The 25,560-nt window shown below is 38.2% G+C and overlaps 7 protein-coding genes across 10 annotated transcripts; 3 read left to right on the top strand and 4 right to left on the bottom strand.

Annotated features, from left to right (window-relative positions):
• Window positions 1-3,218: 3,218 nt before the first annotated feature.
• On the bottom strand, window positions 3,219-7,110 carry LOC128892979 (abl interactor 2). 4 transcript variants are annotated; one of them, XM_054153679.1, is made up of 5 exons: window positions 6,988-7,110; window positions 5,425-6,090; window positions 5,029-5,358; window positions 4,686-4,943; window positions 3,219-4,603 (listed from the first exon to the last, which is right to left on the bottom strand). In XM_054153679.1, exons 2-5 carry the CDS (start codon window positions 6,038-6,040, stop codon window positions 4,440-4,442), a joined length of 1,368 nt encoding a protein of 455 aa, XP_054009654.1. In that variant the 5' UTR covers window positions 6,041-6,090; window positions 6,988-7,110; the 3' UTR covers window positions 3,219-4,439. The 4 variants fall into 4 exon arrangements, with proteins under 4 accessions (XP_054009654.1, XP_054009640.1, XP_054009662.1 ...); XM_054153665.1 differs by lacking the exon at window positions 6,988-7,110 and adding an exon at window positions 6,651-6,981; XM_054153687.1 differs by lacking the exon at window positions 6,988-7,110 and adding an exon at window positions 6,651-6,981 and having other exon boundaries at window positions 3,219-4,379.
• Window positions 7,111-7,267: 157 nt separating this feature from the next.
• Window positions 7,268-9,636, top strand: LOC128892997 (TELO2-interacting protein 2-like). The gene is made up of 5 exons (XM_054153698.1): window positions 7,268-8,317; window positions 8,383-8,511; window positions 8,596-8,757; window positions 8,887-9,093; window positions 9,165-9,636. The coding sequence occupies exons 1-5, from the start codon at window positions 7,781-7,783 to the stop codon at window positions 9,432-9,434; spliced, it is 1,305 nt and encodes a 434-aa protein (XP_054009673.1). The 5' UTR covers window positions 7,268-7,780; the 3' UTR covers window positions 9,435-9,636.
• A 137-nt stretch (window positions 9,637-9,773) lies between these two features.
• Window positions 9,774-13,147, top strand: LOC128892968 (probable cytochrome P450 304a1). The gene is made up of 7 exons (XM_054153657.1): window positions 9,774-10,297; window positions 10,470-10,721; window positions 10,785-10,957; window positions 11,881-12,150; window positions 12,223-12,503; window positions 12,563-12,819; window positions 12,912-13,147. Exons 1-7 carry the CDS (start codon window positions 10,207-10,209, stop codon window positions 13,091-13,093), a joined length of 1,506 nt encoding a protein of 501 aa, XP_054009632.1. The 5' UTR covers window positions 9,774-10,206; the 3' UTR covers window positions 13,094-13,147.
• Window positions 13,148-13,278: 131 nt separating this feature from the next.
• LOC128893064 (signal peptidase complex catalytic subunit SEC11A) lies at window positions 13,279-16,031 on the bottom strand. Its single transcript, XM_054153817.1, has 4 exons — window positions 15,804-16,031; window positions 15,592-15,701; window positions 14,996-15,145; window positions 13,279-14,912 (listed from the first exon to the last, which is right to left on the bottom strand). Exons 1-4 carry the CDS (start codon window positions 15,849-15,851, stop codon window positions 14,678-14,680), a joined length of 543 nt encoding a protein of 180 aa, XP_054009792.1. The 5' UTR covers window positions 15,852-16,031; the 3' UTR covers window positions 13,279-14,677.
• A 1,089-nt stretch (window positions 16,032-17,120) lies between these two features.
• Window positions 17,121-19,839, bottom strand: LOC128893052 (uncharacterized). Its single transcript, XM_054153788.1, has 3 exons — window positions 19,294-19,839; window positions 18,864-19,078; window positions 17,121-17,723 (listed from the first exon to the last, which is right to left on the bottom strand). The coding sequence occupies exons 1-3, from the start codon at window positions 19,584-19,586 to the stop codon at window positions 17,269-17,271; spliced, it is 963 nt and encodes a 320-aa protein (XP_054009763.1). The 5' UTR covers window positions 19,587-19,839; the 3' UTR covers window positions 17,121-17,268.
• A 211-nt stretch (window positions 19,840-20,050) lies between these two features.
• Window positions 20,051-22,037, top strand: LOC128893042 (ELMO domain-containing protein 2). Its single transcript, XM_054153779.1, has 2 exons — window positions 20,051-20,288; window positions 20,808-22,037. Exons 1-2 carry the CDS (start codon window positions 20,221-20,223, stop codon window positions 21,703-21,705), a joined length of 966 nt encoding a protein of 321 aa, XP_054009754.1. The 5' UTR covers window positions 20,051-20,220; the 3' UTR covers window positions 21,706-22,037.
• Window positions 22,038-22,405: 368 nt separating this feature from the next.
• Window positions 22,406-24,178, bottom strand: LOC128893061 (thioredoxin domain-containing protein). The gene is made up of 6 exons (XM_054153802.1): window positions 23,887-24,178; window positions 23,401-23,586; window positions 23,197-23,335; window positions 22,961-23,122; window positions 22,729-22,854; window positions 22,406-22,660 (listed from the first exon to the last, which is right to left on the bottom strand). The coding sequence occupies exons 1-6, from the start codon at window positions 24,014-24,016 to the stop codon at window positions 22,513-22,515; spliced, it is 891 nt and encodes a 296-aa protein (XP_054009777.1). The 5' UTR covers window positions 24,017-24,178; the 3' UTR covers window positions 22,406-22,512.
• Between the last annotated feature and the right edge of the window lie 1,382 nt (window positions 24,179-25,560).

The raw sequence follows: 25,560 nt of genomic DNA, 5'->3' as shown, positions 1-25,560 counted from the left end.
CGATCCCACTTAACGTCGCGTTCAACTTGTCCAAGTCGTCAGCTCCCTAACACTCAGAACTCGAAAAAGCGCGATGACAACCCTTCTCCCCCAAAGTCGTGTTCAGCCTGCGACACTTAAGATCCCGAGTTCTAGGAACATCTGGCCACGCCAGCGAGTTGATCTAACAATAAGACGGATGACGGAGCAAGTCCGAAAGTTCTCCAATGGGCTAAAACCGAAACCGCACGAATCCCGTTCCAGCCTTTCGACGAACCTATCCTCGCGAGACGCCGCGCCGGCTGGTGGCCACGCTTTCCAGAAACGGATAGACAAGTTGAAACTCGACGGCAGGCCGGAAGCCACCGCGAATATTAATCTCGTTTCCTACGGGTTGGTTCGATGTACCCCATATAAATTCTCAATCCCTTCCTCGGGGCTGCGGGTGTTATTGCAGTCACGTTACGAGGGGGTTTGCCAATAAAAAGGCGACGATCCACGCCACGGGCAGCGGGCATAAAATCCAGAACTCTCGCGGATCAAGCGAACGCGAATTTGACGAGCTCCCTTGCGCAACGGATCGATATTAAATCTTAGCGGTTGCTGGAACGATCTACTTTTATTGACAGAGTTCGATTGTCCAGCGAATCAGACTTTGAAGGGCCTGGCGTGGGAGCTAATTCGTCTTTAGGGATGAATGAAGAGAGAGCAGGTTCTTTTAGATTCTTATTCTGGAGACTTCGCGTTTCCTAGAATGAAGACAAAGGCCAAAGAACAAGAATTTAATACACGTGATTTAGGAGAACTGCTGAGACCAATTGCATTAACTCCTAAAAGAGACTACTTTGAGTTACAGTGCTGTTCACTTTGACTACTTCAATTTGTAGTGTGATTTATCTAACAAAGTTAACGCGAACCTTAGCGACGCCCGATCCTCTGGTGAGTTTGTAGACTACGAATTAATGAAGGACTATCGATTAACAGAGCCAACGGAGGGATGCATTTTCAAGGGAAGAATGGAGGATCCATTATTTGTTGGCACAAAAGAAGTCACGGTAAATTCAGGCAGTCGTTGGGCCGAAACGCGAAGGTAGATTTCAAGATTCGATGGAAGGACGAACAGGATGACAGGTGAGAACGTGGAAGGGGATATCGAGGCCGGGAAGTTGGTCGCGACTGCCCGGGGAAGTCGGTATTAATCAAATGAAGCGGTTTCTGTTACAAGCCGAGCGAGGATGGGTCTGAGCTGGCTGCCGGTACCCGGGGGATAATCAATCTGGAGAATTAGATCAGATAGCTGGCTGTACGTGCGCCAACTCCGTCTCCTTAGATTTATCCAGTCGCCAGGAAGCCTGATAAAGCGTTCCGCGTTTCCTCGATATCGAATAAATTTTCTGCTTTTGCTTATCGGCTGGGCACAATCGTTCGCGGTTTTCATCGGATTTATCGAAGATCGTCCATCGCTGAACTCCTCGCGTCATCAGCAATTCCAGACGATTCGAACGCCAGGATGGAACACGTGACCTGTGGAAAATTATACATTTGTTTAGGGCAATCCATTTCGGAGCTCAACTCGTTGAAGCGTGCCGAGCACAGTGGTCACCGCTGTCACGTGACAAAATGGAGGCCATCGGTACGCTGGAAAGCAGGCTAGCGGATCCTGCAAAGAAAAAAAAGACAAGGAATAAATCTTTGGTCGCAACCCTCTCGAAAATAAAAGTTTCCAGGGATCATCGTCCCGTCGTCTCCGCTTGTTATATCTCGGCGTGGATAGCGAGAGGCGTTTTTAAATTGAAATTTCCAAAGGACGGTTTCAGCACAGTGAAAAGGGAAACGCCAAAGCGCGGTGTATTACGAGAGTGAATAATAATAAAAAATAATGTTCCTCCGCACCCTTCAGCGATGTCTTATTTTCGCACGACCTCTTTTAAACGTGACATAGGAGGATAGTTCGCCGCTCGGCTATCAAAACTGCACGCTCTGTTTTCATCTCGCGGTACGTACGCCACGAAAATGGAAAAATTCACGAAGATCCCGGATATACGAGACACGGGTGTCTCTCTCGCTCTCCCGAGGCATAGCGTGAATTTGCGTACGTAACTGCACAAAACTGGGTCCCAAGGGTGTCATTACTGGCTTAAAAGAGGGAACGCTTGCAGAGGGAACCTGTTCCCTGTGCTCCTTACTCGTGTATAGGCGGAAAAATCGCCGCGCATATCTGGGAAATAATTTAACCGAGCACTGAATCGAATCGCAAAAAGGAATCTCGTGCAAGATGGAAGCGCTTCAAGCGGTTTCGCGATTAATGCCTTCCTTTCTGTTCAAAGACGTAATCTTTAAAATGGCGTGTACTGAATAACAAACGGAAATTAATTTCTCGGAAAAGGCTCCCATTTGTAACCATACCCGCTTTCAAGATTCAATTTTTACTCTGAATTCAAGAGATAAAATCACCTCGTCTTCAAGTCTTACTAACTTGTGTCGACAAAGATCGTTGTTTACTTCACTTTCGAGTAATCCAACGATCCAAGTTTTGCCACTTGAAAGCGGAGACTACTGTGAATCGATCGAACAATTCTCATAGGACACACAAACCGAAAACACCGATCGCACGAAGATGACAAGCGTTCCCGTTCCGTGACCAAGTGCATTTCGTTCAATTTACGATATCCGAAGTCAGTCGATTTCAGAAGGAATTAGGAACTGTTTTGCGTGCAGCCGCAAACTAGAAGGTATTTCTAGGCTAAACGATTCGATTGTTAAGTAGATCCATAAATCCCAACTGCCTAAACAATGGACGGTATAATGAATAAATCGGAAAGTAATAAATAAAGATAAATCAGATAACGATCAGAGTCCCATCACGCAAATACACTTACAATTCATTTTGTAACACAGGTACCTCCTCATTTCCTTTTTTCTTGTCTCCGCTACGTCGTTTTCTACGTCATCACTGTAGTATCCGTGCCTCCTGTATCCAAGAAGATGAAATCATATGGAAACACAACTCGTAGGGTGCGGAGGCTGAACTACATAGCTCAGTGGATGCGAGGTTGGTCATGTAGGTAAAGCAGGTGACTGTGGATCCCAGGATCATGGATTCGAATCTTCCGTACCTTATATTTCGCACGTACTCCTACACTATTTTTTAGGGTTTGCTCACACTTTCCAGGGTTACACTCAAGACGGAAGACTGTAACCTATGGGAAATTGCAAATGATGAATGGAAATCACTCCACATTGTATTGCAACTTCGTTTATTTGATTATAAATACAATCGTAGTTCGTATATTCGCTTGCATCCTTCATCACTAACAGCTAAAAACGCGTCGTTAAAAAAGTTCGACGATCCCAAAAAAGCTCCATACTCCCACATTTTCGTTCCACTCGTGAAAACATGCCACCCTACTTCGAAATGCGTAATCCTCGGGGGAAACGAGGTTCTTATTGTCTATGCAAGCATCTCAGGGAGCATGGAAAGGGAAACGAGAGAGGACATGTCTGGTACGTTAAGTAGCCAATTACATGATACTTATATCTGTTCTAATAGTTCGCTAATGACTTAATTAGCGCCGCACAATGTACGAATATTGTGGCAGGGCACTCAGCTTCGCGTGGCTAAGCACCGCGTAAATGCCTGGTGAAATGAAAATGATCGAAACCTAAACGATACGTACATTAATCGACCGAGTTATGGATACACTATGAACTGGCGTCACGAACAGGATTGGAGGTGATCCTTTGCAGCATGAGGATTCTTTCTCTACTTTATTTCTTTGCGATAAATAAAATACTGAAGTAAATATACACTATCGATTATTAAAATAAACTCGTTACGCCTACGCGCCCATTGGAAGGATGCATTCGATTCCTGAAAGCAATTCATGTTACAAAGTTTGCGGTCGACGCAAGGCGCTAGGATTCTCGTTGAACAGGACGTTTGGTATTTTGATTGCACGTTAGCCTATAGCTAACGCCACCTCGATTACACCTAAGTTACATAAATACAGCTCAACCGCTGACGTACCGTATAGATGAATGATAATTACAGGTCTTTATCTACCTATATGTATATACGTATGTAAATACGATCCGTTGCAAATCGAGGTAAAATAATCACCGAAGATTACGTTAGCGATACTATTTTACCAAAAAATACACTTTATCGTATCGATGCGAAGATTATTTAGTTTGATTTTTTTTTCTTTAGAAAAGTCACGTGATGCTTGAGATTGTTTCAGGAAGTATCTGTGTTTACAGTTTTTATTGTGTCGTCTATCGTTCTATGTCGCACCGTTCCGCACCGTTGTAACGATCGACCTTAACGCTACGCTTATCAATATACTAAATAAGATATTAAAACCAGGGATTCGGTTGCGTCCCTCAATTTTACAGTCTTTCTGTGAACAAAGATCATTCACAATTTTGATACATTCAAATGCAGTGTCGTGATGGACTTATTAAACGCAGGGCTCTACATAATTTCCGGGAAACAAACCCGTTATACCATCCATGACCCCCTCCCACCACCCATCATCATTCTTTTTCAATACATAAATTACTGAACTTTCCTGGAAGCTCAATTCATCTTCCTTGTCAGCGTAATAATCGTAAATTGCAACCACTAAAAGTGTAATACTTCATTATAGTTCGCTCCTGCGTAAAAAAAAAAAAGATCTATAACGCTTAAACACATCGCAACGTACCTTTCTCGATGTAATTCTTTGGCACCCAACCAGGCAGGTCTTCCTCGTCTGGCACTATAGGCATGATAGCCCCACTGGACTGTATGGGTCTACCGAATTGCGAGTGTTCATCCTGTTCGGGAGGCGGCGGCGGTGGCAACGGTGGGCTACTTGCACCACTACTCCGACTGACTTGATGTGTCAGTCTGTGCGGCAGAGTGTGGTGACCACCGTACTCCGCCATATCGCCAGTTATACCGACCAGTGGAGAAGGTGGAGCTGGAGACAGACATTAAACAATGTCTGAGATTCTTTCTTATTTATTGTACATCATAATATATGTAGTAACTCGTGTGTTACTTACGAGGCATGCTGTTGTGTTGTTCCTGAACATACCCTGCTGTTACACTAGGTGGTGCAGGTGGTGGTGTTTGTGGATGACTTTGTAACGGATGAACCGTACCTATTTGGGGTGGTGAGGTATGTTGAGCTACAGCATTGGGGTGAACACTGTGATTCGCGTTAAGGGTACCGTGAGACGTGGTATGGGCATGTAAAGGCAAGGTACTGTAACCAGGTCCACGTTCTCTCCTCGGATGTCCCAATGGGTAATTGGGGGCATAATGACTAGGAACCTGAGGTGGAGCTACCGCAGGTGGTGTCCTATATTCTCGTGATCCTTTGCTCAATGTTCCTACACCAGACAAATTAACCTTGCGTGATAAATACAAAATCGACGTTTAATCCATTTTGTACTCACCAGTTCTTACTGTCTGAGGAGGAGTAGGTGGTTTGGTTGTAGGAGCTGGTCCTACCATAGCAGCACCTAATCCAGAACCAGTAGAAGCTGCACCTAAACTTTGAACACTACCCTGACTACCACCACGTTGCTTACTCCTAGGAGTGCCACTACTACGTACTCCATGACCAATGTCATCCAAGACTGTGTAATCTATACTTTTCCTCACATATTTAATTGGTTTCTCAGGATTTGCGGGTGCAATAATTTTGTACTGACGTACTGTAATCTTGTTGGATGTTAAAACTCCAATTTCTCTTCTGGCTACTTTCTCTTTGTGTATCATGACTGTCTGAGCAATGTGGTTCATTTGACTCTCCATCTCAGCCAGTTGGGACGTTTGTAAATCCAGCAATTGTAAAAAATTATAGGCAAGAGTATTTATTTGGTAGGCTACACTGGCCAAGGACTGAGTTGTAAAATTCTTTGTTTCTTCCAAGGCTATTCTTTTATTTTCAGCTTGAAAGTAATTTGCCTCGCAATAATCAGCAACTCGTTCAAGATTTATATGATTATCTGCAAGGTTGCTTCTCCCTTCAGGGATTTCTTGACCAAGAAATGCGGCTAGTTCTGCCATGACTTCCGAATCACTGCCTACTCCAGATGATACACAATAAGAACCTGATCCTTGAGAGAACCAGAGTAAAGATTGGTCAGATTTGTAAAGATATGTTCACTACTTGTATACTTTAGATCAAGGTTCCCAACGTGGTTATTAGCAACTCTACAGGGGTTAGATATAAAGTGAATGTTTAGAAAGGGGTCACAGTTAGGAACCTCTGAATTCTTGGAGCAGATAGGAAAATCATCGTGCTTCAAACGATATTACTTGCTATCAGCAAAACGAAACACAAAGTGAATTTGGATGAACAATATACAAACAATCACGAACTGCACAAATTCGTTTGATTTTGACGAGAATGAGGTTATGTAACTTTCAGAAAAGTCCGTACAATGGGCTTTAAACGATACAGGTAAATCTGTAAACGCCTTTCTGTGAAATTAATTCTGTTCGAACGTGAAAATAAGTAACTGACATCTATAAGAACCGTTTGAAGGGCGGTGTCTTGCATGCAGGAAGCAAGATGGAGGCGAGACCTCAACGATCGACTCCAATGTCGTCTGGTCGAGAATGAAACACCAAATGACATGATAAATGATATGAAAAGAATAGAAAATGAACTAACGGTACTCAGCCATATCGTAACTACCAGCTACTACACCTTCATTAATTCATAATTACCAAGGCTCTCGGAATTTGACGGAAAGCAAACGAGCACGGTTTACGTAAACGCGACACGACACTCAACACGAACTTTGCAAAATATACAAGGATACACTACTGGACGGCGTTCATCGGAATTTCCTCGCTTTTACGACACAAACGTTCTTCCAAACTCCATTAAATTCGGAGCACGGCGATGACAGCTGTACACCCGTGCAAAGAATAGACAAAGACATGGTAAAACGACGCGAACGAAAGAAAAAACGGCCACGCGCGACAGAGACGAACGATTAACTCACGCGAGATGACGCCACTGTGACGTTTATGGCGTTATATTCTATTTCTTTAATAAATAATCTTTCATGGATAGAATAACTCATACTAAGTCCAAGGATATAATGATACTTCCGGAATGCTATACTTCCATAGAAAAAATAAATGAATTGCTCGGTGTGATGATTCTGCGCATAGAACAACATAGTGGCTCCATCTAGAGCCACAATTGCGCATTAACTGGCGGGGAATTTAAACCAGGGGATTAATCCGATCTAGTGAATTTCCACTCTGACGGCAAGAATCGTTGTCACTAGGTGAACGACAGCTCGTACGGTAATGAAAAAATGACAGATACTTCGAGAATCGTGAATTTGGTATCGATCATTGTTTCGATGCATCGAACGATATTACAAAATACAACAATTACATTGTAAATTTGCACGACAGCTAGAGGAGTGAAACAAACTCTTCGTGCCGTTGTTGTACCGAACACGTTTGATGGTCCGATAAATTCGAGGCCTCCTTCGACCAAACACATGTTAGAGCGTGTACAAGAACTGTCGGTACGTTCTGATTGTTGATCGTAAGCACAGGACATTCGTAGGCGAGAGGTTCGTGAAAAGGTTGAACGATTATATTGTCCCTTTCCGATCGGTGAGCGTCGGATTCGATCAATGTGCTACTGTTCACTACGATTTGAAAAATGACAGTGACGGTGTGCACCCGTGAAACCAACGAATTGTCGCGGAGAAGTTGATTTCGGGAGGTGGCGATCGTTATTTCTCGCTGAGACTTCATTGCGAGCACTTCGCAAAAATGAATGACCTTCTGAAAGAACTTGAGGCTCTGAAAATCTCGGGCGATTTTTCTCAGGATGGTTTGTGGTCGGCGTGTATCGATCTTATTCAGAAAAGTTATGTGCCTGAAAAGACAGTCGGTGCTAGCCGACCATGCGAGGAAAAAGACTTTAGAGAGTACAGGCAAATAGTAGACAGAAATTTGCGAAACATCAGGTGCATGCTTCAGCATATCATTCACAGTCGCGATCAAGGGAATGCTCCAATAGACTTGAACTCGTCGGTAGTTAGAACTTTTGTTATTAACTTGTTGTTACTTGCTGGGGAACACCACGAGAAAAACATTTGGAACACCGCAGAGTCTGTTTCCATCTCCAAGGAACTACTCAGTGGAGTGTCAGAATTGTACAGATGTCAAAGCATCTCCCAAGTTTTAACAGAGCAAGACAACTTTACCACAGTATTGTTAACGTTAAGACCAAAGTTGATGAAAGACACTTGGAAAGCTTATCCAGCAGCTGTAGCATGTTATAAATGGATTTTGTATCAAATTGAGGTTCGTAGAATTAGTTAGAGTATATAGGCTTGAGTCTCCACTAATATCTGTGCTCTGTTTATTAGAAACCAGGTTTATACGACCATATTGGCAATGTTCTTCCAACAGCTTTAATAATCATCGATGACTATGTGCCAGAAAATATTGTGATAGGTCTTGAATGTTTACATCAAATTGTGCAGCATTCTCATTTGGTAAAAGACAATTTCATATGAAATGTTTATTATCTGATAGTACTCATATACTGGGTTGCTCATTCATGTCATTTCTCTCTATAGAAGAAGGGATTGATTGATACTGGATATGCCAAAGTAATATTTCATGCTTTAGAGCATTTAACACATCAGAGAGAAGCCAAATACGTGATATTGGTATATATGTGTATGTCAAGTTTATTAGCTACTATCGAACACTGGGATAATACATTAAATGTGTTTGAAGTAAGATTCTTCAGAGTTAATAGATATTGCAACTTTACAAGAATACCAATATAATTAACAAGTTTTCTTGCAAAGCTGAGATGTATGTTAATTTAAATGTAGATCTTTTAATGCTATGTATTATTACAGTGGACACAACGCGACGACGTTCTAGCTGTCTTGTTAGATAACATGGAATTTGAGCAAAACGTGGAACTGAGGCGTGTTTACATGATGAGCTTGCCTCAACTATTAACTAATATTGGCTGTGCAAAATGGTGTGAGAGGTTAACTAGAATACTCTCGGAATACTGCGAACATCATACAGACCTCAAAACGTTGAAAGCAACATTGGAGGTAACTATTTTCGGACGTAATTTTGATTATTTTCGTCGACCACCTTTATAAATAAAATATGATTTTTGTAGACTGCCAAGACCTTCCTTTTGATGTTTCACCTGCGCGTGGCAGCTCACTGCGTACCTTTGTACACGGCATTCTTGAAATTGCATTTTGATTTAACAGAAACACCAGTATTTGATAAAGAAATAATGCAAAATTTGGAGGACTGCATTTGTTTGTTATATAAACTGTCCCCGAACGTAGGTTGTGCCGTTATGAATGACGATCGGATGCGATCGGTGATTAAAAATAGTTTGCAAGTAGTATGCCTAGGTGATACCAAATACTTCGAGTGAGTGAACTATACAAGTCTGTTTTAGAACCAAGTCTAACAAATTATGGGCCACATTATTTAAAAAAAAAGAAAACATTATTTTTTGTAGTTTCTTAGGATATAATACAATAAAATATAATGGATAGTACTTAGACGCCTTATTTGTGATTTAAAAAATAAATGTATAGTACATTTGTATTGTAAAATAAAGATTTTTGTTAGAATATGTTTTCTTCAAATATCCCTATACCTCGAACAAAACATGAATCATTTCTACTGCATATCACAGGAATAATATTTCCTTGTTTAGTCACAATGGACTACGATCGGTAGAAAAAAAAAAAAAAACATCGATTATCTCATATTCTTCTTCTTTCGGTATTTTACTTTGTTTACTTCAAACATTCCGAATCGAGAATGATAAGAAGTGATAGCGAATATGAAGCTCGTTTAAACCGAGAAAAAAATTGTGGCGCGAATCTATCGAAGTTGATAAAAATGATGAAACAACTTGACTATGTTGATAATTGAAACTAAATTACTTGATTATCATTTAATATGTTTTTGGAACATTAATTTTAAAATGATAGCTATTACTTAACATTAGTATTTTAGAAAAGGAGTAGGAATCGACTTTGAACGAGAAGATAAGGGCAATTATTTATAAGAACGTACAGCGTTTAATACATATTGCTTTATGACAACCACTTTACGATAAGTACGTGGCTGGACCATTTATAACACAAGACATAGTATAGAAAATCAGTTCGTGTTTCGCAAACACTTGCGGTGGAATGTCGCCGCTCCTTGTTGTTATATTACTTGTCCTCATAGGATACAAGTTTTATTTATTCATCACTACTCCACCACCAAACACACCACCATGTAAGCTTCACTCAATAACACGTACTATCGTGATCTTGTTTTATTTATTTTAATTATTTAATATTGCTCCGGTTAATAGTCAACAAAGTCTTCAAACAACTTTTACTTTCTAATATATACTATATCGTGAAAAAGATCTACTAAAAATTTAATGTTTTTTTATATTTATCAGGTCTTCCGCGAATACCTTTTATGGGATCTTACTGGCACCTACTGTGGGGGAACTACAAATTTCCTCACAAGAGTGTCACTTATTATGTGAATAAATTGAAATCGAAAGTTGTCGCATGCTACTTAGGTCCCTTTTATACTATCATTGCAAATGACTACGAAAGTATCAAAGAAGTATTCAAGAAAGAGGACTTCGATGGCAGACCCAGCGACCTCCACATCGCGAAGGCGAGGGCTTTCGGAGAGAAATTAGGTATTTCTCCCTTTAACTTTCTCGCGACAAAGTAAGCAACGCGTCATGTTTTGCCTGAAATAGGAATCTTCTTCACCGAGGAATTGTTTTGGCAAGAACAAAGGAGATTTGCTCTCCGGCACATGAGGGATTTCGGGTTCGGTAGAAGACATAATAAATACGAAGAAGTCGCAATGGAGGAGATTACGCAACTTATCGATATGTTAAAAGAGGGGCCCATTAACGAAACAGAAAAGGTACTTTTGAAAATAAACATTAAGTTAGAAAAAACTATTAGACCATGTTAATGTTTGACATACGCGTTACTAACAAGACTTATTTGAAGTAATAATGATAGCGTCTTCTTTTAGAAAACTTACACGAATTAAGGGGGTATTATCGTCTAGAAATTTCAAAAATTCGATTTTTTTCTTTTGCATTTTCTTATTATTTGGGGTTTTGAGAAAGTGCCTCTAAAATATTAATTTGAAATTCGTAGAGGTCTCATAGTTACAGATGCTTAAAGGCTGTTCACCAATATTAGTGCTAAATGTATAGCAAACTTTAAACGCGTTTTTCTCGAAACGACATTTTTCAAGTCGGTCGCACGTTTTTCTCAAAAAATATTGGACCGACTGACTTCTGGTTTTACACACATTTCGAGGGCACCATCACCTATGGTCCGAACTAGAATTATACCGATAGCTTGAATATTTTAGCCCTGCTCTTAGCCCTTTTCCGAGAAAATTAAACCTTAATTTTCAAACAGCTGCGATCCCGATAAAAAATTGAGTACTTACTTAATTCTAGTTCAGACGATAACTACATTTATATAGATTGAAAAAAAAATTTGTTTTTCTGTCTCAAGCAACTAGAACTGCCACAGCCTGTGCGGCCGATTGAACGAGCGTATTGCGCCACAATCTGCATAACAGCGCATAACTTGTATAGATTTCAATGAAGTATTTCATAAAAATGTGTGTTGTTAGTTGAAACGTGTTTTATTACGCATAAAAAAAGCCTGGTACTGTAGGTTTGATAGTTTTCGCAAAATTAATTCCTAAAAATTACTGAAAAAACAAACTTCTAGACGATAATACCCCCCTAAGCATACCTAACGCAACAAGGGGCTTCCCTATACAAATTTATTGGTTCACAAGTGATTCCTATGTACTTTCAGACATTCTTGAAGAAAGGTTACGCGCTTTTCCCAGACATCCTGTTTCCCTACTCGGCAAACAGTATATGGAACATAATGTTTGGGTACAGATTCGATCGCTCGGAACACCATAAGGTGAGATACCTTTGCGAGTCTGCTATGATATTCCAAAGGGCTGCGGATACCACAGGTGCAGCAATCTTCCAAAGAGAAGTCTACAAATATTTCGGAGATATGTTCGGTTACAAGAGCATTATGGAAGGAAATTACCGCATAGTAAACTTCGTCAAAGTATATACTGTGGATTAAAATTTGTTCGATTTACTTGTTTTTTTATTGTATTATTATAAAGCCACGTTTCAGAAATATCTGAGTAAACAGGAAGTCTCGTATGAAGACAAGGGGTTGGTAGATATATACTTGAAGGAAATGAAGAAACGAGATGTAACGTCTACTTTCTCGGAAAAGCAGTTGATTATGACTCTAGTGGACATGATGTTCCCAGCTTTATCAGCGATGCCAAGTTCAGTTGTCCACCTTATTAAACTTGTCATGCATCACCCGGAAGTCATGAGAAAGGTGCAAGAGGAAATAGACACAGTGGTTGGAACTGGAAGACACGTTAATTGGGGAGACAGGCAGAAGTATGTTACATATATTAGCATACTCTTGAAACGAAAAGACTAACATGTTATCATTCTAGTTTACCATACACGGAAGCAACGATACGCGAGAGTTTCAGGTACGAAACTCTGACGCCGTTTGCTGTGTTTCATAAAACATTAAAGGACACTACCCTAGGTGGATATAATGTTTCCAAGAGTACACTAGTTATCACAAACTTAGCGGGGATGCACAAAGATCCTGACTTATGGGGCGATCCAGAGAATTTTAGACCTGAAAGATTTCTCAATGAAAACGGCCTATTGGGCAAGGATCTCTCGTTTCCTTTTGGCTTTGGTATGCAACAAATTTTTTGAACATTAATTGTAATAATAAGCTGTGAGAACGACAGCGATGCAAGCCAACAATGATACAAAATTTTGTTGTAGGCCACCGCGTGTGCGCAGGAGAAACATTCGCAAGATACAATATCTTCGAAATGTTTGCAGCGCTGATGCAAAACTTTAATTTGTCGTTTGTAGAGGGTCAACCGACAAAACCAGAAGATAAGCTACCCGGTTTGATCGTTACACCGAAAGAAACGTGGATTCAAGTGGAGCCTCGTCGCTAATCAATTTCTATACCTACATATTACATATCCAAAATAAAACGTGTGCGTACGAGTGCACGAAACAACGAACTGCTTGTATATTTATTTATAATCGTAAAAAAAAAAATGAAGAAGAACCCTTTTAATACAATACAAGAAAACAAAACCACAAATATACTTAAGCTACTAGGAATAAAGGTGATACGTTGTGTGGAATTCATATGCTATAAATTTATTTTATAATTTCCGATAGTCAGAGACAAACATTACATTGCTGTGAACTAAACACATAACACATAAAGGTGTTTAGAAGAGTTACCTACAAACAAGTATCGTTACTTATGGTACCTCGCGACCTAAGATGTTGTCAACCTTTTAGAACATTCATTGTCTGTGAAATAAAAATATTATCTACAGATATTGCCATGATGGAGGAGATAGAGAAGATGCCGCTTACTCTTATGTGCAGTAAATATTAAAAACTTACATAAGTATATACATTTAACTGTTAATCTTCTCAAATTTCCCGTGTCATTTTTTTTCCTTTCTATACAGAGTGTTTATAGATTTTTGTCAAATAGTCAGAGCCATTGAATATAATTCAATGTTCAATCACCATTGCTATGCAACTATCTTGGTAATGTGTAATTTAAAATACACAAGATACTTTAAAAATAAAACTAGTAATAAATGCCTGAGGACTCCTTAATTATTTAGAAAACTTACTAAACAATGAAACTTATAGTATCCTTAACAATACGCAGATGGGAAAAGAATGATGAATAAACAATTGTAGTAATAGCTTTACTTACATTTCGACTATGTGGTAATGTATACTAAAAATAATTTATGCATCAAAACTCTAATTAAAGTTCAGTTACATCTTGTCCATATCATTGCTGTGTTGACAAAAATCATTAACTAATGCTCATGGTAAAAATAAGGTTCAAATACGATTTCATTTTATTACAATGTATTATAAAATTTATATAAAAATTAATTCGAAATTTTATTAATTGTGGTTTATGATAACATTTCTATAAGAATATAATTTAAACACTAAGCAAGTATATAATGTTTTTATATGGAGAAACTACCTGAATAATCAATATTTCCGTAACTTATACTTTTAACAAACATTTATGTACATTCATAACAATTCATGTAAAGGAATGCATTAAATGTTTAACAATGAAAAAATTGCATTTTTTGTTAGCTCTAAAAGAGTATCATAGTGAACTTGGAACTTTTAGTGTCATTTAATTAAAAAATTTAATGAATTTTGGCAAAACAACAGCAATATTACCTAAAGAAATAAAGATGTTCATACATTCAATTTTGCCAGTAATGGCAGGACACCATCTCTCAATACAATACAAAAGTACTGGAGCTATACATACACACCTTAATATTTTCTTATTACTATTGTAAATATAAACATTTTCGCAGAACTGTTACATCATTGACCCCTTGTATACAAAAGGTTTTTCAAGTGGTATGAAATGAACAAGACATAAAATCACATTGTACATAGCTCCACATGTGTATTTTTTATAGATGTTCAACAGTATTCTATTTCATATAACTTTTTTATATGAAATATTCTTAGTCTCTGTGTACCAACACATACAGTGCCAACGATAGCAGGACCACATACTTTAATTTGGGATACTCATTCATTAATATAGTAACCATCCCTACATATGGTAAGAAAGCCCTCGCTCTACCAACAACATCTTTAGGAGTTAACCATAACTGACCCGGGGCATATAAACCTCTATCATCAACAGAATTATTATCACCTTTTGTTAGAAACTTAACAGTATGATTTTGACCATGCCTAGAATGGATTAATTTTTGTAGAATAACTTAGCATACGCCTATATAATCTACATCTATATAATACTTCTATATAATACTTACTTTTCATGTAGCCTGAGTACTCTGTGCACAATTGGAATATCCCTACCATCAACTTTAAAGACAACAATTTCTCCTACTCTGACTGGCTCATTTTGGAAATTGGTTAAAAATAACAAATCCCCCCTGTGAAATGCTGGCTCCATACTGCCACTATAACATTGAGGCATAAATTCATATGAATATTGCACTAACAGTAAAACTTGCATGGAAAAAGCCAATGAAATATAGGATTGGTAAAATTAAGCAGATCTACCTTATGAACTGTTTATGAAAGTATAAATAAAGTACGCGCACGATCATGCATAAGTAATTCCAAAATTAAATTCTAAATTCACGATAACTTTGCACTAGCTACTTAGATTAATGAGTCTATAAGCATGGATTTTTGTTGTCAACCTCGTTTTTCTTGACATTTTATGTATGTCATATAATATTTAATAGAATTTACATTCTATTTACGCGAATTCATAAAACGGTACACAAAAGTATAACGTAATACCAGATATTTAATAAAAATCGATAACCTCAGGTTTCAAAAGAGAAATTAATTCGCGTGAAAGACGCGTCAAAGATTGTTAGGATACGTGTTCAATTACCTGAGCACCACCACGATTGGGCTTTCACTGCCTGTTACGACCATCAATCCTTTCCAAATCATTAAAGCAGACGAAACGATCATGCCAAAACTCAGCACCTGATAGAGAACCTGAAAAAGTAAAGTCAAAAACAGCTTTTAGATCACAGTCAATCGACCATATGTACTTGCACACGAGAACTTTTGAATACCGATATCGAAGAATATCTTTACCTGTCGTCTATTCATCCGCCGTACATCGTCAAATACATGCTGCATCATGGTTGCAATCGTTTGCTACGAAAATTACGTTAATCAACTAAACAAAACAGTTTCCAGCTTCGTTACACTACACAACAAAACCGGCAATAACCATTCGGCTGTATCTCCAACCACTGGTCACCACCAGTCACCACGTCACGTATACATCGAGCAAGAAACGTAAGAACAGACGGCGCGTACGCGTAAATGATTTGAATGTGTAACCAGAATTCTAGAATTAACTAGAACTTCCCAAAGAACTCGACACTGTGACGGTCCTGCCAACGTAACTGCGCAGCGATGCGACAAAGAGCGCTACGATAGGTGAGACTGTAGGATATAAACATGAAGACTTTATAAGGAGCATTGAGCTATCCCTATTAGGATAGAGCTCTATGATTATCATACACATATGACATATACAGAGCTTCCCAAAAATGTTGTAATACCTTGAAAGGGTTGGTTTAGGAGGTGATTTCAAACAACTTTTTCCTCAGCGAAAATATTGTCCGAGGTTTCGTTAAGGAGATATTAAGCGAAAACCCCGACCAATCAGTGCGCGAGTATACCGGTTGAGCGTAGGCTACGCGATAGGCGACCGCGCTCATACGCTACCGCGAGCGCTCCATTGGCATACTCGCGCTCTTATTGGTCAGTGTTTTCTGTTAATATCTCCTAATATATCCTAAGTTTTTGCCCATCACTGATATTTACATGCATGTGAATATAATTTAAATTTGCAATGTTAATAAACGATGTTAGCCGATCGGATGTCTTTTGAATTAATTACTTTTGTTTTAACAACAACACATCTAACACGAATATAGTGTTTTAAATTTATGCGAAAAGAACGCGCCGCGTAGCACGAGCTATAGGAACTATACCTATAAGACGCTCCTCCACTACCGTGGCGCTCCTCTACGTCTGCGTCCTGCTCTTTCAGTCTCGCCTCTCGCTTCAATCGTGTCATCACGTATTCAAATCGCACTGCACAGTTTCACGTAGTATTAAAAACGGTTTTTGGGTTTAATTTTCTCCCTCGTACACATCATAAGAAGCTGATTGTGTTCTGACTTCAAAGTTTACTGTATATTCACTTCAAAGTACAAAGAAATAATCAAAATATGTGTTAAACTACTTGAACAGTCTCAGCCTTCGTTGGTAGTGCTTGCGATACGGTGTGTTAAATTGTGCTGTGAAGATATTTTCGCTAGGACTTCTCATCTCCTTGAATAAGACATTAAAAAGGTATCTACATTGCAGCAAATTACACATGTAAGTACTATATAGTACTAGTATTCGGTGAATTAGTAGAACTAGTCGACGAATTGTTCAAAACGAATGAAGAGTTATACAAAATTTTAATCTTGCTCGAATGAGTTCCCACTAAGGGCGTAATAAAAGTTTAATGTACAAATATATATGTAGAAAGTAAGAGTTAAAATTGTGGGTAGTATCTATCGTTTTTTGCCAAATTCTCCGATTTAAATCTGGCAACGAATATCTCGGGCGCCATGTTAACTTCCGCGTCGATGCTTTGAAACTTGTTCCCACGCGCGCTTTCCTCGTTCAAAATGGCGCTCTTTTCCACACTGGCGCCAAATTCGGATCGTCGAATCGTGTCGCCGTGGTTTTTTTCGTCGGTGTACCATTGCGATGCCATTTCCTTGAGCGGTTGAAGGTGGCTCGCATTTTGCTGAACCTTTTCCAGCTCTTCGTTACAGAGTCGTTCAACTTCGATCAATTTCTGCTTGTAGGCGCTCGCGATCATTTTCCAACGAGTGTTATATCGTTTCTCCGCTTGACTAAACGAATACTCGTCTTGATATTTGGCCAGCCTTTTCTCATACTCGAGTATCGTTAATTCCCTGATCGTGTCCTCGGACGTCAGATCTAAAACATTCTTTGTAAGATTGACTCATCCGTTTTGCAATCGTTACGATAGACAAAAATCATCCTCAAAAGTTCCAAATCGAATTAAATGTGTTTTTAGCAATCTTAGTGCTCCTCAATAAACATCAGTAAACAAAATAATATAAAAGTTGTGATTTTTTATTAATAATCTTATCAGTTTTCTTTTTACTGATCTATAAATCATGTTATTTTCCAGTAAAAGCTACACAGAATTTTCTTAAGGGGATATTCTGAATTAGGAGGTCTAACGAAAGCGGGTTTTCGTGAATTTTTTTAGGATGGAAAAAATAAATAATTCTATCGAACTTTTTATCCTATTTTCATACATATTTGAGTAGTCTGTACGAATTTTTTAAACAAGAAATATTCAAATTGAGTCGACTGCGACGCACATTTGTAGAGCGCCTCACAATTAGAACCTCCTATCGGCGGGAAATATGCAGGTCGTAATTTTGGTTTGACACAAAAAAACCAAAAGAAATTTTCATTTTCATACATTTTTCTTCCATGTGAACTAAGAAAAACCCGCAAAAATGGTGAAATGTGAAATTACTTGCAAGTTTGAAAAAAAGAACGAGTTCTTTGGGTAAAAAGAATCACTTTAACTTTGTAAAAAAGTTGTTCAAAATTTTTTTTGTATGAGTTTTCTTAGTTCACATAGAAGAAAAATGTATGAAAATGAAAATTTCTTTTGGTTCTTTTGTGTCAAATCAAAATTACGACCTGCATCTTTCCCGCCGATAGGAGGTATTAATTGTGAGGTGATCTATAAATGTGCGTCTACTACTCAATACTACTCAAATATGTATGAAAATAGGATAAAAAGTTCGATAAAATTAATTATTTTTTTCTATCCTAAAAAAATTCAGAATCTCCTAATTCAGAATACCCCCTTAAAAAACTGTTGTGTGATTTTGAAGAAAGCACTAAGGGATGAAACTCATACCTAACATAAGTTTATCGAGATATCTCTATATCTTTAAAACTTTACGTGAAACAGAGTCGGGTAAAACACAAGATGTACCCCTCGAAATAGAGTAATTTATTCTTACAAGCAACAGCCAACATTATTGATGATAACGGCCGTGATAAGGTATTAAAGTAGGACACCCAAATTACCCAAATTGTTAGATAGCGGCGATTCCACGGCGTAAGCTGCCGCAGCTGCTCGTGCAGCTGCAGTTGCTTCCTCCAGAGCCATCGCATTTTCTTTTTCGCGTAAGAGTTGCAACTCTTCTCTTTCCTTTCGCCATAGCTCCACCTCTCTCTTCAGCTCGTCCTTTAGATTCCTCATTAATTCACGAAGCGACTCTATGCGATCCCGAAGAATGATACTAAATTTTTAAAACCGGAATAATCATAAGATACTAAAAATAATTAATACACAAAGTTTGGTTTGTAATAAGGTTAAAATTGCTTTTTATCGAAACGCCCCTAGCAACAGACAACCTGATGCAGATACGGGTTGCAAGCTTACACCTCTGCAGGCGTAAATTCGTATTATAATTCATATTTAATTGGGGAAAAAATAGGCATCTGTTGTACTAACTCTCTGTCCTCGCGATCATCCCGCGATGATCGAGCATCTTCTAAAATCACTGACGATTCCTCCGGCTGTTCGATTACAGCTGAAAGCTTCTCCAACGACTCGTTCTCAGAGACTGGTTCGCAATACGGATTTACGTCACGAAGATCCAACACTAAGTCCGAATTCGTGTTATCCTTCTCGCAGTGCTCGTCATCCGATAGTTCTCCACACCGATTGTCGATATTGTGGAAGCTTTCGCTATTGATCGAACATATCGTCGAGGATTCCGACACAGTCGCTTGTTCGTTCTCCATTTATCAAGTACTTCCTCTTCCGTCGACTTCTATTGCACGCGTTTAAGCCGGCTATTTTTAAATGAGGGCAAAAAGGGGCTAAGGATTTTTGCCATTTACGGGTCTGACTGAAGTTGCCTCGTTTTACATGTTTCGTAGTATGAAACGTGAAGATGATGTTTTGTTGTTTTATTCGCATAGTGGCTGCACGGGGTACCTAATTTTTCCCCGCCATCGTGAAATTTTCCTTACTCTCTTAAATACATACACGTAAAATAGACGTTTGTTGTACTAGTCGTTATTTGTTAGAGAGTCTATTTTGAAAATAAACTATTGGCTGTAGACCTTGAGAATCCTTTTATATCAACAGCGCGTGCCCTATGCATTTCAAAATCGATTTTCCCGTAAACGAGGCCTTGTATGGTAAACGATTATTCCACTTCTTCAATTTATTTTGTCGAGATAAACAAGGTCTCTTAAATGTCTAATTGTTCCGCGTGTATGTTACGGTATGTTAACGTTCAACAAGTAATTCAATTTGCGCGTGTAAACATTTCACAGTGGCTAGGGTAGCCACTCAAGGTGAAACGGTAATTAGCTAATATTTGCTTTAAAGTAACGGCTGAAATATGGGACAATTTTCACACGTTTGTCGATGTTAGAACCACAGATACCTTTAATGTGCGGATCGAAAAGAAAATTAATGAATTCGGTCCAAAACAGGTATGTGTTCTATATGGGGCATTTTGGTACAGGATAACGGCAGTGAGTGACCTCTTCTACCGTCAGTATCGCGTTAGTTTAGCTAGTTATTATTGATCTCTGTTCGCTGTGAGCGAATGTTTGAGGAAATCGATGATTTCCCCGTAGCGTAACGTGGAAACCGAGTGTTTCGTCGCCCACGAAAAAGCATCGCGGGCAAAGTTACTTTTCATTCAACAGAGTCAGCATTTTAATCATGTACGTCAATTACAATGGGACAGGTTATGTGCATTGGCCTCTGATCTTAACGGTAATAAAAAAGAAACCGTTTTATTTGTCAAAAAACGCGGTAAAGTATTAAGTTACGCTGTTCGAAAATCTAATATCTTCAGACGAGTGAATGACAGTACAATGACGGGAAGAGGTTAATCATATCTTGGAGTTAACTGAGGGTTTCATACAAGTTTCCTTGTACCAAGGTGTTTAATTAATAGGAAGCATGCTCTCGTATCTTTGGTCACTAGTGTGCTGGTATTTCAGACCTATTATAAAATGGTTGTTACGTCAAACAACTCAAATGTGTGAGTTACAAAGAATATGTTATGGGGAACCATCCGGAGCACCAAGAACTCTAGCTATAGAGGAGTCTCTTAAGTTGTCCAGAAATGCAAATATCAAAACTCTTGTGGCTCATTTGAATGAGCTTGCAGATCAGCATGGAATTACAACTAAAACAGAGCGTAAAATATTAGAAGAAGCTATTAGGACAGTGTTAGTGACTAAGAAAATAAATCCCACTGCGCATCCTGACTTTGCTAAATTGTTTGGGAAGTGTGTAGAGTTAATTTGGGGCTATAGACAACTATGCACAGAATGTGAAGAGCTTAGAAAAACGCCTTATGATGCTGAGAATCCAGGCCATGAATTATTATTGTTACAGCTGTGGAATTCTTTAATGCCTTATGAGCCATTAGATGCTAGAGTTACAAAGCAGTGGCAAGAAATTGGCTTTCAGGGGGATGACCCAAAAACAGACTTTCGTGGAATGGGAATTCTAGGATTAGAGAATTTGGTTTATTTTTCTCAAGAATATCCCAGTGCAGCAACACATGTATTATCACACTCCACTCATCCACGTTATGGATATGCATTTGCTATAGTTGGTATAAATTTAACCAGTATGGCTCTACGGTTGTTGAAAGATGGAGCTGCCAAGACTCATATTTATAATTCCTCTAAAACATTGCCATCAATTCGTGCCTTTCATCAGTTTTATTGTTATCTTTTCTATGAATTTGATAGGTTTTGGATTGATTCCAAACCAAGTAACATGATGGAGTTCTCATCTATACAAGAAAAGTTTGAAAACAGTATCAGAATGGCATTGTCTGACCCATCTACTGTTTTTAGGATAAATATATCAGTTGATAATGTTTAAAATAAGTGCAATATATTCTGTTGATAAGACCAAAAATATCATACAGGGAATAAATGTAATTTTAAACTTCTAATGCACAAAGCTAATTTCTGTAATATATGTTGCACAGAGTGTCTTGTGAATGGATCTCGCAGCATTACTGCAAACTATGGACAATGGAAGTGTAATGAAACTAAAAGCTTAATTTTCAAATCACTATATTAAAGAACAACACATAGAGCCTGACGCATTTCATATTTTATATTTTTACTTTATTTTTCTACTGGCTTATCAATGAAAAAATAAAAGGGGTGTATATGGTAGTTAACAAACGTGGATGCATTGACATTCAAACAAACGTATTGTTTTTCAGTTTGTATTTAGTTTTCAAATATATAGATGTAAACGTGAAGCACTTACATAACCTTAAAGCCACTTCTCTTTAGAGGAAAATGCTATATCTGGTAAATATTTTGGCATTCTTTGTGTAACAGCAATAATCTTTATTGAAGACTATTTATTGTAAAACAAAAAACATTTTTGTTAAAAAATTAGTCTTGTAGCTACTATACATATTATTTTATATGGAATAAAAAATATAATGTCTGAGAATGTAATGTACACAAATCCATTTTTTCTCAGCATGTATATTATGGGTACTGAACGTGATTAGAAAGTTATGAAAATATATTGTTATTTAAACAAAAAATTGCGATGTAAATTTGTTAAAAAAATTTATTCATTTAATTTTTGTGCTTTTATACAACATTGCAAATATGAATGGTTTGGCACAGTACCCATAACACATCTCTTTGGTGCATAAAACGGTTAATCATTTTTCTGAGGTGTCTGAGTTTTGCGCCTGAATCTAGAAACTACCGAAATTATAATAAACACACCAATGGTCATACTGCCAAGCTTCAAAACCCATGGATTTTCACGAAGGAAGTTTGCAATCATTTGCACCAAATCATCGCTGAAAACATAATTAAGCATGTATAATACAATGCTATAATATCCTATTTAAAATGTGTTCATACTTACAATGGGCTTTGTGGCACAGGGACAGTTTCAGCACGCGCATTTTTGTACCAATCTTTCGCAAACGACACAAACGCGTTAATATCGTATTTTGGTATCTGATAACGATACATTTTACCATGTCTGAAGCTACAAGTACAAAATAAATCATATTAAAGAATTTAACTCTGTATTTATAATTCTGATATAACCTATTTACCTAAGGGTATGTGCTGATTAAATGATGCATACTTACAATATGAATTCAGGAGTTTCATAAACATTAAATCTCCTAGCTGTGGATGCTCCAGTTGTATATTTATTGATACGAGCTACATTTACCTTTTGCTTAAGCTTTGCACCTACAGCCTCCCATCTTGCAATCATTCTGACACACTCCACGCAATCTGTACTGTAACTATTTTAACCAAAGCATATAAGAAATATTGGTAAAATTGAATACACCGAAGTTAAAGTAGAAAAGAAACTTACAACATAACAAACCAATCTCCAGTTGTAGCTCCACTACTTGCCTGAGTTAAGTGTTCAAATGTATCATCTGTTAGTTCTTTTACTGTAGGCTCTTTGTTTTCAGTAAACATCATCAGGATCTCTTCATCATTTAATGGCCCTGTAAAAAGAATCAAATTAGAAGAAAGAAGAATCATTTAGATAAAAATAACTTTGACTCCATACCATTATAAAGTAAAGGCATCCCATGTCTAAAGAACACAAGTGCCGGTTCCTTATCTGCACTGTAGAGTCTGAGCAGTTGACTATCCACAACTTTGACAACCCAGGCAGACAAAGAGTCCACCAGGTCTTCCCGTAGATGGATTACCTCGTTCTCATAGTTATCACAAGCCTCACAGTCTTTACTAGCTGTAAATATTTCATATTCATCATGATTGATAAACTATCGAATGCTAAATGTACATATTTAGAAGATTTAGAGTATATCGTAAGCAAAAAATAAGGTTGAACATCAACAATGATTACAAATCTCCACACAATAGGTTATCTCAAGAGTTTTAGTTATAAACGAAGATGTTGGAATGGTTTCTTGAAAAAGTGAATTTCTTTTGATTTAATGTAATGTTTTTATAACATTGCATAGGGTTCGAGGGGTGGTTGCAGTCAAGAAAGTCAAAACACGTATTTAAATAATGGAGCAAAACTTACTGAAGAGCACTACCACATATTTCTCAGTTTTTATGAGATTTATCAACTCCTCATCGTTCACTGCTTCAAGATTGGCAGATCGAACACCGGCGAAGCAACATATCGCTAAGAGAAGTATTATTCGAGACATTTTGCGTCGATTTCGGTTAACAATATTGCGTGGAATATTTTCATCGGTAACTGGTACACGTCAACCGGAGACGTCCCTGTTTTCACTTCACCCCTATCGATCGTGCTCAGCTGGAAGTGCTGGAGTCGTGGTATCTCTGGTTCGTTTCCACGTTTCCACCAACAGTTTCGTGATCCACGCAACTGTTTTACCCTCTGCGATATTACCGGCGATCTATAAAGTTCTGGACTCTTTCAATTTTAGACACGCCATTTTGTTTTATTGGTCCCACTTCACGCCATGTAAGATGGATGCAAAATATCCAGTAAGTGTAGAGCGAGAGTACTTGGTGAATTACTTTTAAAATGATAAATGATCTTTAGATCATTTAAAATTTCCTAAATGGAAGTTGGTCTTTCGTTAAGCTTTATACCCGGAGAAGGTTTCGAATGATCTTGAATACATTTTAGAGTAAGTGATTGTGGCTAGAAGTGCCCTCTTCCCTTTTGATCCTCGTATTGCTAAAAGTTTTTACATTTGCGAATGCCCTGCTGGGTGCTCAGCATAATAATAAACACGGATAATATTTCCACGGAACACTTCTGGCAACGGAAACTACTGGATTTTCTCTGTTTTTTTTTGTCCACATCTATATGCACCTGCGATATTACTTTTTACCATAGAACTATCCCATTCGATGTTTCGCTCCACTCCATGCAAGGTATTAAATATTTAGTTGGATTATACTTGGATAATGTATTTTAACAGCGTGTTTTGACAATCCCTGACGTGATTTCATAATTTAGAGAACTACTCGAGTATCCCGAGTCGTTATTTTATTCACCTTTTAATATTTAATTCGCGGACGTAGAGAGTTTGGAAAATTAAAATTGCAAGTAAATTCCAAATATTTTAATGAAACCGTATATAAATGTGATGTGATATGGCGAATACTGTGTAAAAGTAAGGAAATTCAAAGGCTGTGGGATATTTATACGTCGAAGGTACAAAATTAAAATACTGAGAAGTGGCGAAGGAAAGCACCACACGGGATATTCTCTGACAAACAACATTGCATGTTGCATGCGAGTGTAGGTTATCCATTTTTCCTTATTTGTTAATGAACAGCCTTCGATGGCCAGGTGCAAAAGGTCAGTGGCACGCGATGGCACGCAACGCTTGTTGAAATTCACATCAACTTCTCAACAACGTGTACACACCGTGCGGATCAAACAAGTCCTAGGATTGCACGTATCGATGCTAAGAATACATCGCACGATAATTTCATGTCCAATCCATAACTCGAGCACGAAATCCTGTTTGTTTATATTTTCTCCGTTTACTGTTACAGCGTGGATCATCGAAGAGTGAGAAAAAAGTGACGAAGACAACAAGGCTTCTTCAAGTGTTCGATGCGTTTCAATTCTCGAAGTTTGAGTGACAATTTCACCGAGTCATAGGTGACCAATGGTCTTCTTATGAATATTTAATTGGCTATTGGTGATGGTATTGCAAGTATTACTAAAACACCACCAAGAAGACTCCAACAGAGATGCGTTGACTTG

This window comes from Hylaeus anthracinus, unplaced genomic scaffold (assembly GCF_026225885.1).
Source record: "Hylaeus anthracinus isolate JK02 unplaced genomic scaffold, UHH_iyHylAnth1.0_haploid 0, whole genome shotgun sequence".
NCBI classification, from domain to species: domain Eukaryota; kingdom Metazoa; phylum Arthropoda; class Insecta; order Hymenoptera; family Colletidae; genus Hylaeus; species Hylaeus anthracinus.
This window is presented reverse-complemented; position numbering and strand designations above follow the sequence as displayed.

Coding starts and splice junctions, on each gene's coding strand:
- LOC128893061 (XM_054153802.1), bottom strand. CDS start 24,016: ATGTCTCGAATAATACTTCTCTTAGCGATATGTTGCTTCGCCGGTGTT. Junction 23,336..23,400: donor GATGCCTTTACTTTATAATG/GTATGGAGTCAA, acceptor TTCTTTTTACAG/GGCCATTAAATGATGAAGAG. Junction 22,661..22,728: donor CCTGTGCCACAAAGCCCATT/GTAAGTATGAAC, acceptor TTATGTTTTCAG/CGATGATTTGGTGCAAATGA.
- LOC128892997 (XM_054153698.1), top strand. CDS start 7,781: ATGAATGACCTTCTGAAAGAACTTGAGGCTCTGAAAATCTCGGGCGAT. Junction 8,512..8,595: donor TTGTGCAGCATTCTCATTTG/GTAAAAGACAAT, acceptor TTCTCTCTATAG/AAGAAGGGATTGATTGATAC. Junction 9,094..9,164: donor CGTTGAAAGCAACATTGGAG/GTAACTATTTTC, acceptor TGATTTTTGTAG/ACTGCCAAGACCTTCCTTTT.
- LOC128893052 (XM_054153788.1), bottom strand. CDS start 19,586: ATGGAGAACGAACAAGCGACTGTGTCGGAATCCTCGACGATATGTTCG. Junction 19,079..19,293: donor GATGATCGCGAGGACAGAGA/GTTAGTACAACA, acceptor TTAAAAATTTAG/TATCATTCTTCGGGATCGCA. Junction 17,724..18,863: donor GCCGCTATCTAACAATTTGG/GTAATTTGGGTG, acceptor AGAATGTTTTAG/ATCTGACGTCCGAGGACACG.
- LOC128892979 (XM_054153665.1), bottom strand. Junction 5,359..5,424: donor TCCTCAGACAGTAAGAACTG/GTGAGTACAAAA, acceptor TGTCTGGTGTAG/GAACATTGAGCAAAGGATCA. Junction 4,944..5,028: donor ACAACACAACAGCATGCCTC/GTAAGTAACACA, acceptor GTCTGTCTCCAG/CTCCACCTTCTCCACTGGTC.
- LOC128893064 (XM_054153817.1), bottom strand. CDS start 15,851: ATGATGCAGCATGTATTTGACGATGTACGGCGGATGAATAGACGACAG. Junction 15,146..15,591: donor CCAATCGTGGTGGTGCTCAG/GTAATTGAACAC, acceptor TCAATGTTATAG/TGGCAGTATGGAGCCAGCAT. Junction 14,913..14,995: donor GTACTCAGGCTACATGAAAA/GTAAGTATTATA, acceptor AATCCATTCTAG/GCATGGTCAAAATCATACTG.
- LOC128892968 (XM_054153657.1), top strand. CDS start 10,207: ATGTCGCCGCTCCTTGTTGTTATATTACTTGTCCTCATAGGATACAAG. Junction 10,722..10,784: donor GGCTTTCGGAGAGAAATTAG/GTATTTCTCCCT, acceptor TGCCTGAAATAG/GAATCTTCTTCACCGAGGAA. Junction 10,958..11,880: donor CCATTAACGAAACAGAAAAG/GTACTTTTGAAA, acceptor ATGTACTTTCAG/ACATTCTTGAAGAAAGGTTA.
- LOC128893042 (XM_054153779.1), top strand. CDS start 20,221: ATGTTAGAACCACAGATACCTTTAATGTGCGGATCGAAAAGAAAATTA. Junction 20,289..20,807: donor ATGAATTCGGTCCAAAACAG/GTATGTGTTCTA, acceptor CTGGTATTTCAG/ACCTATTATAAAATGGTTGT.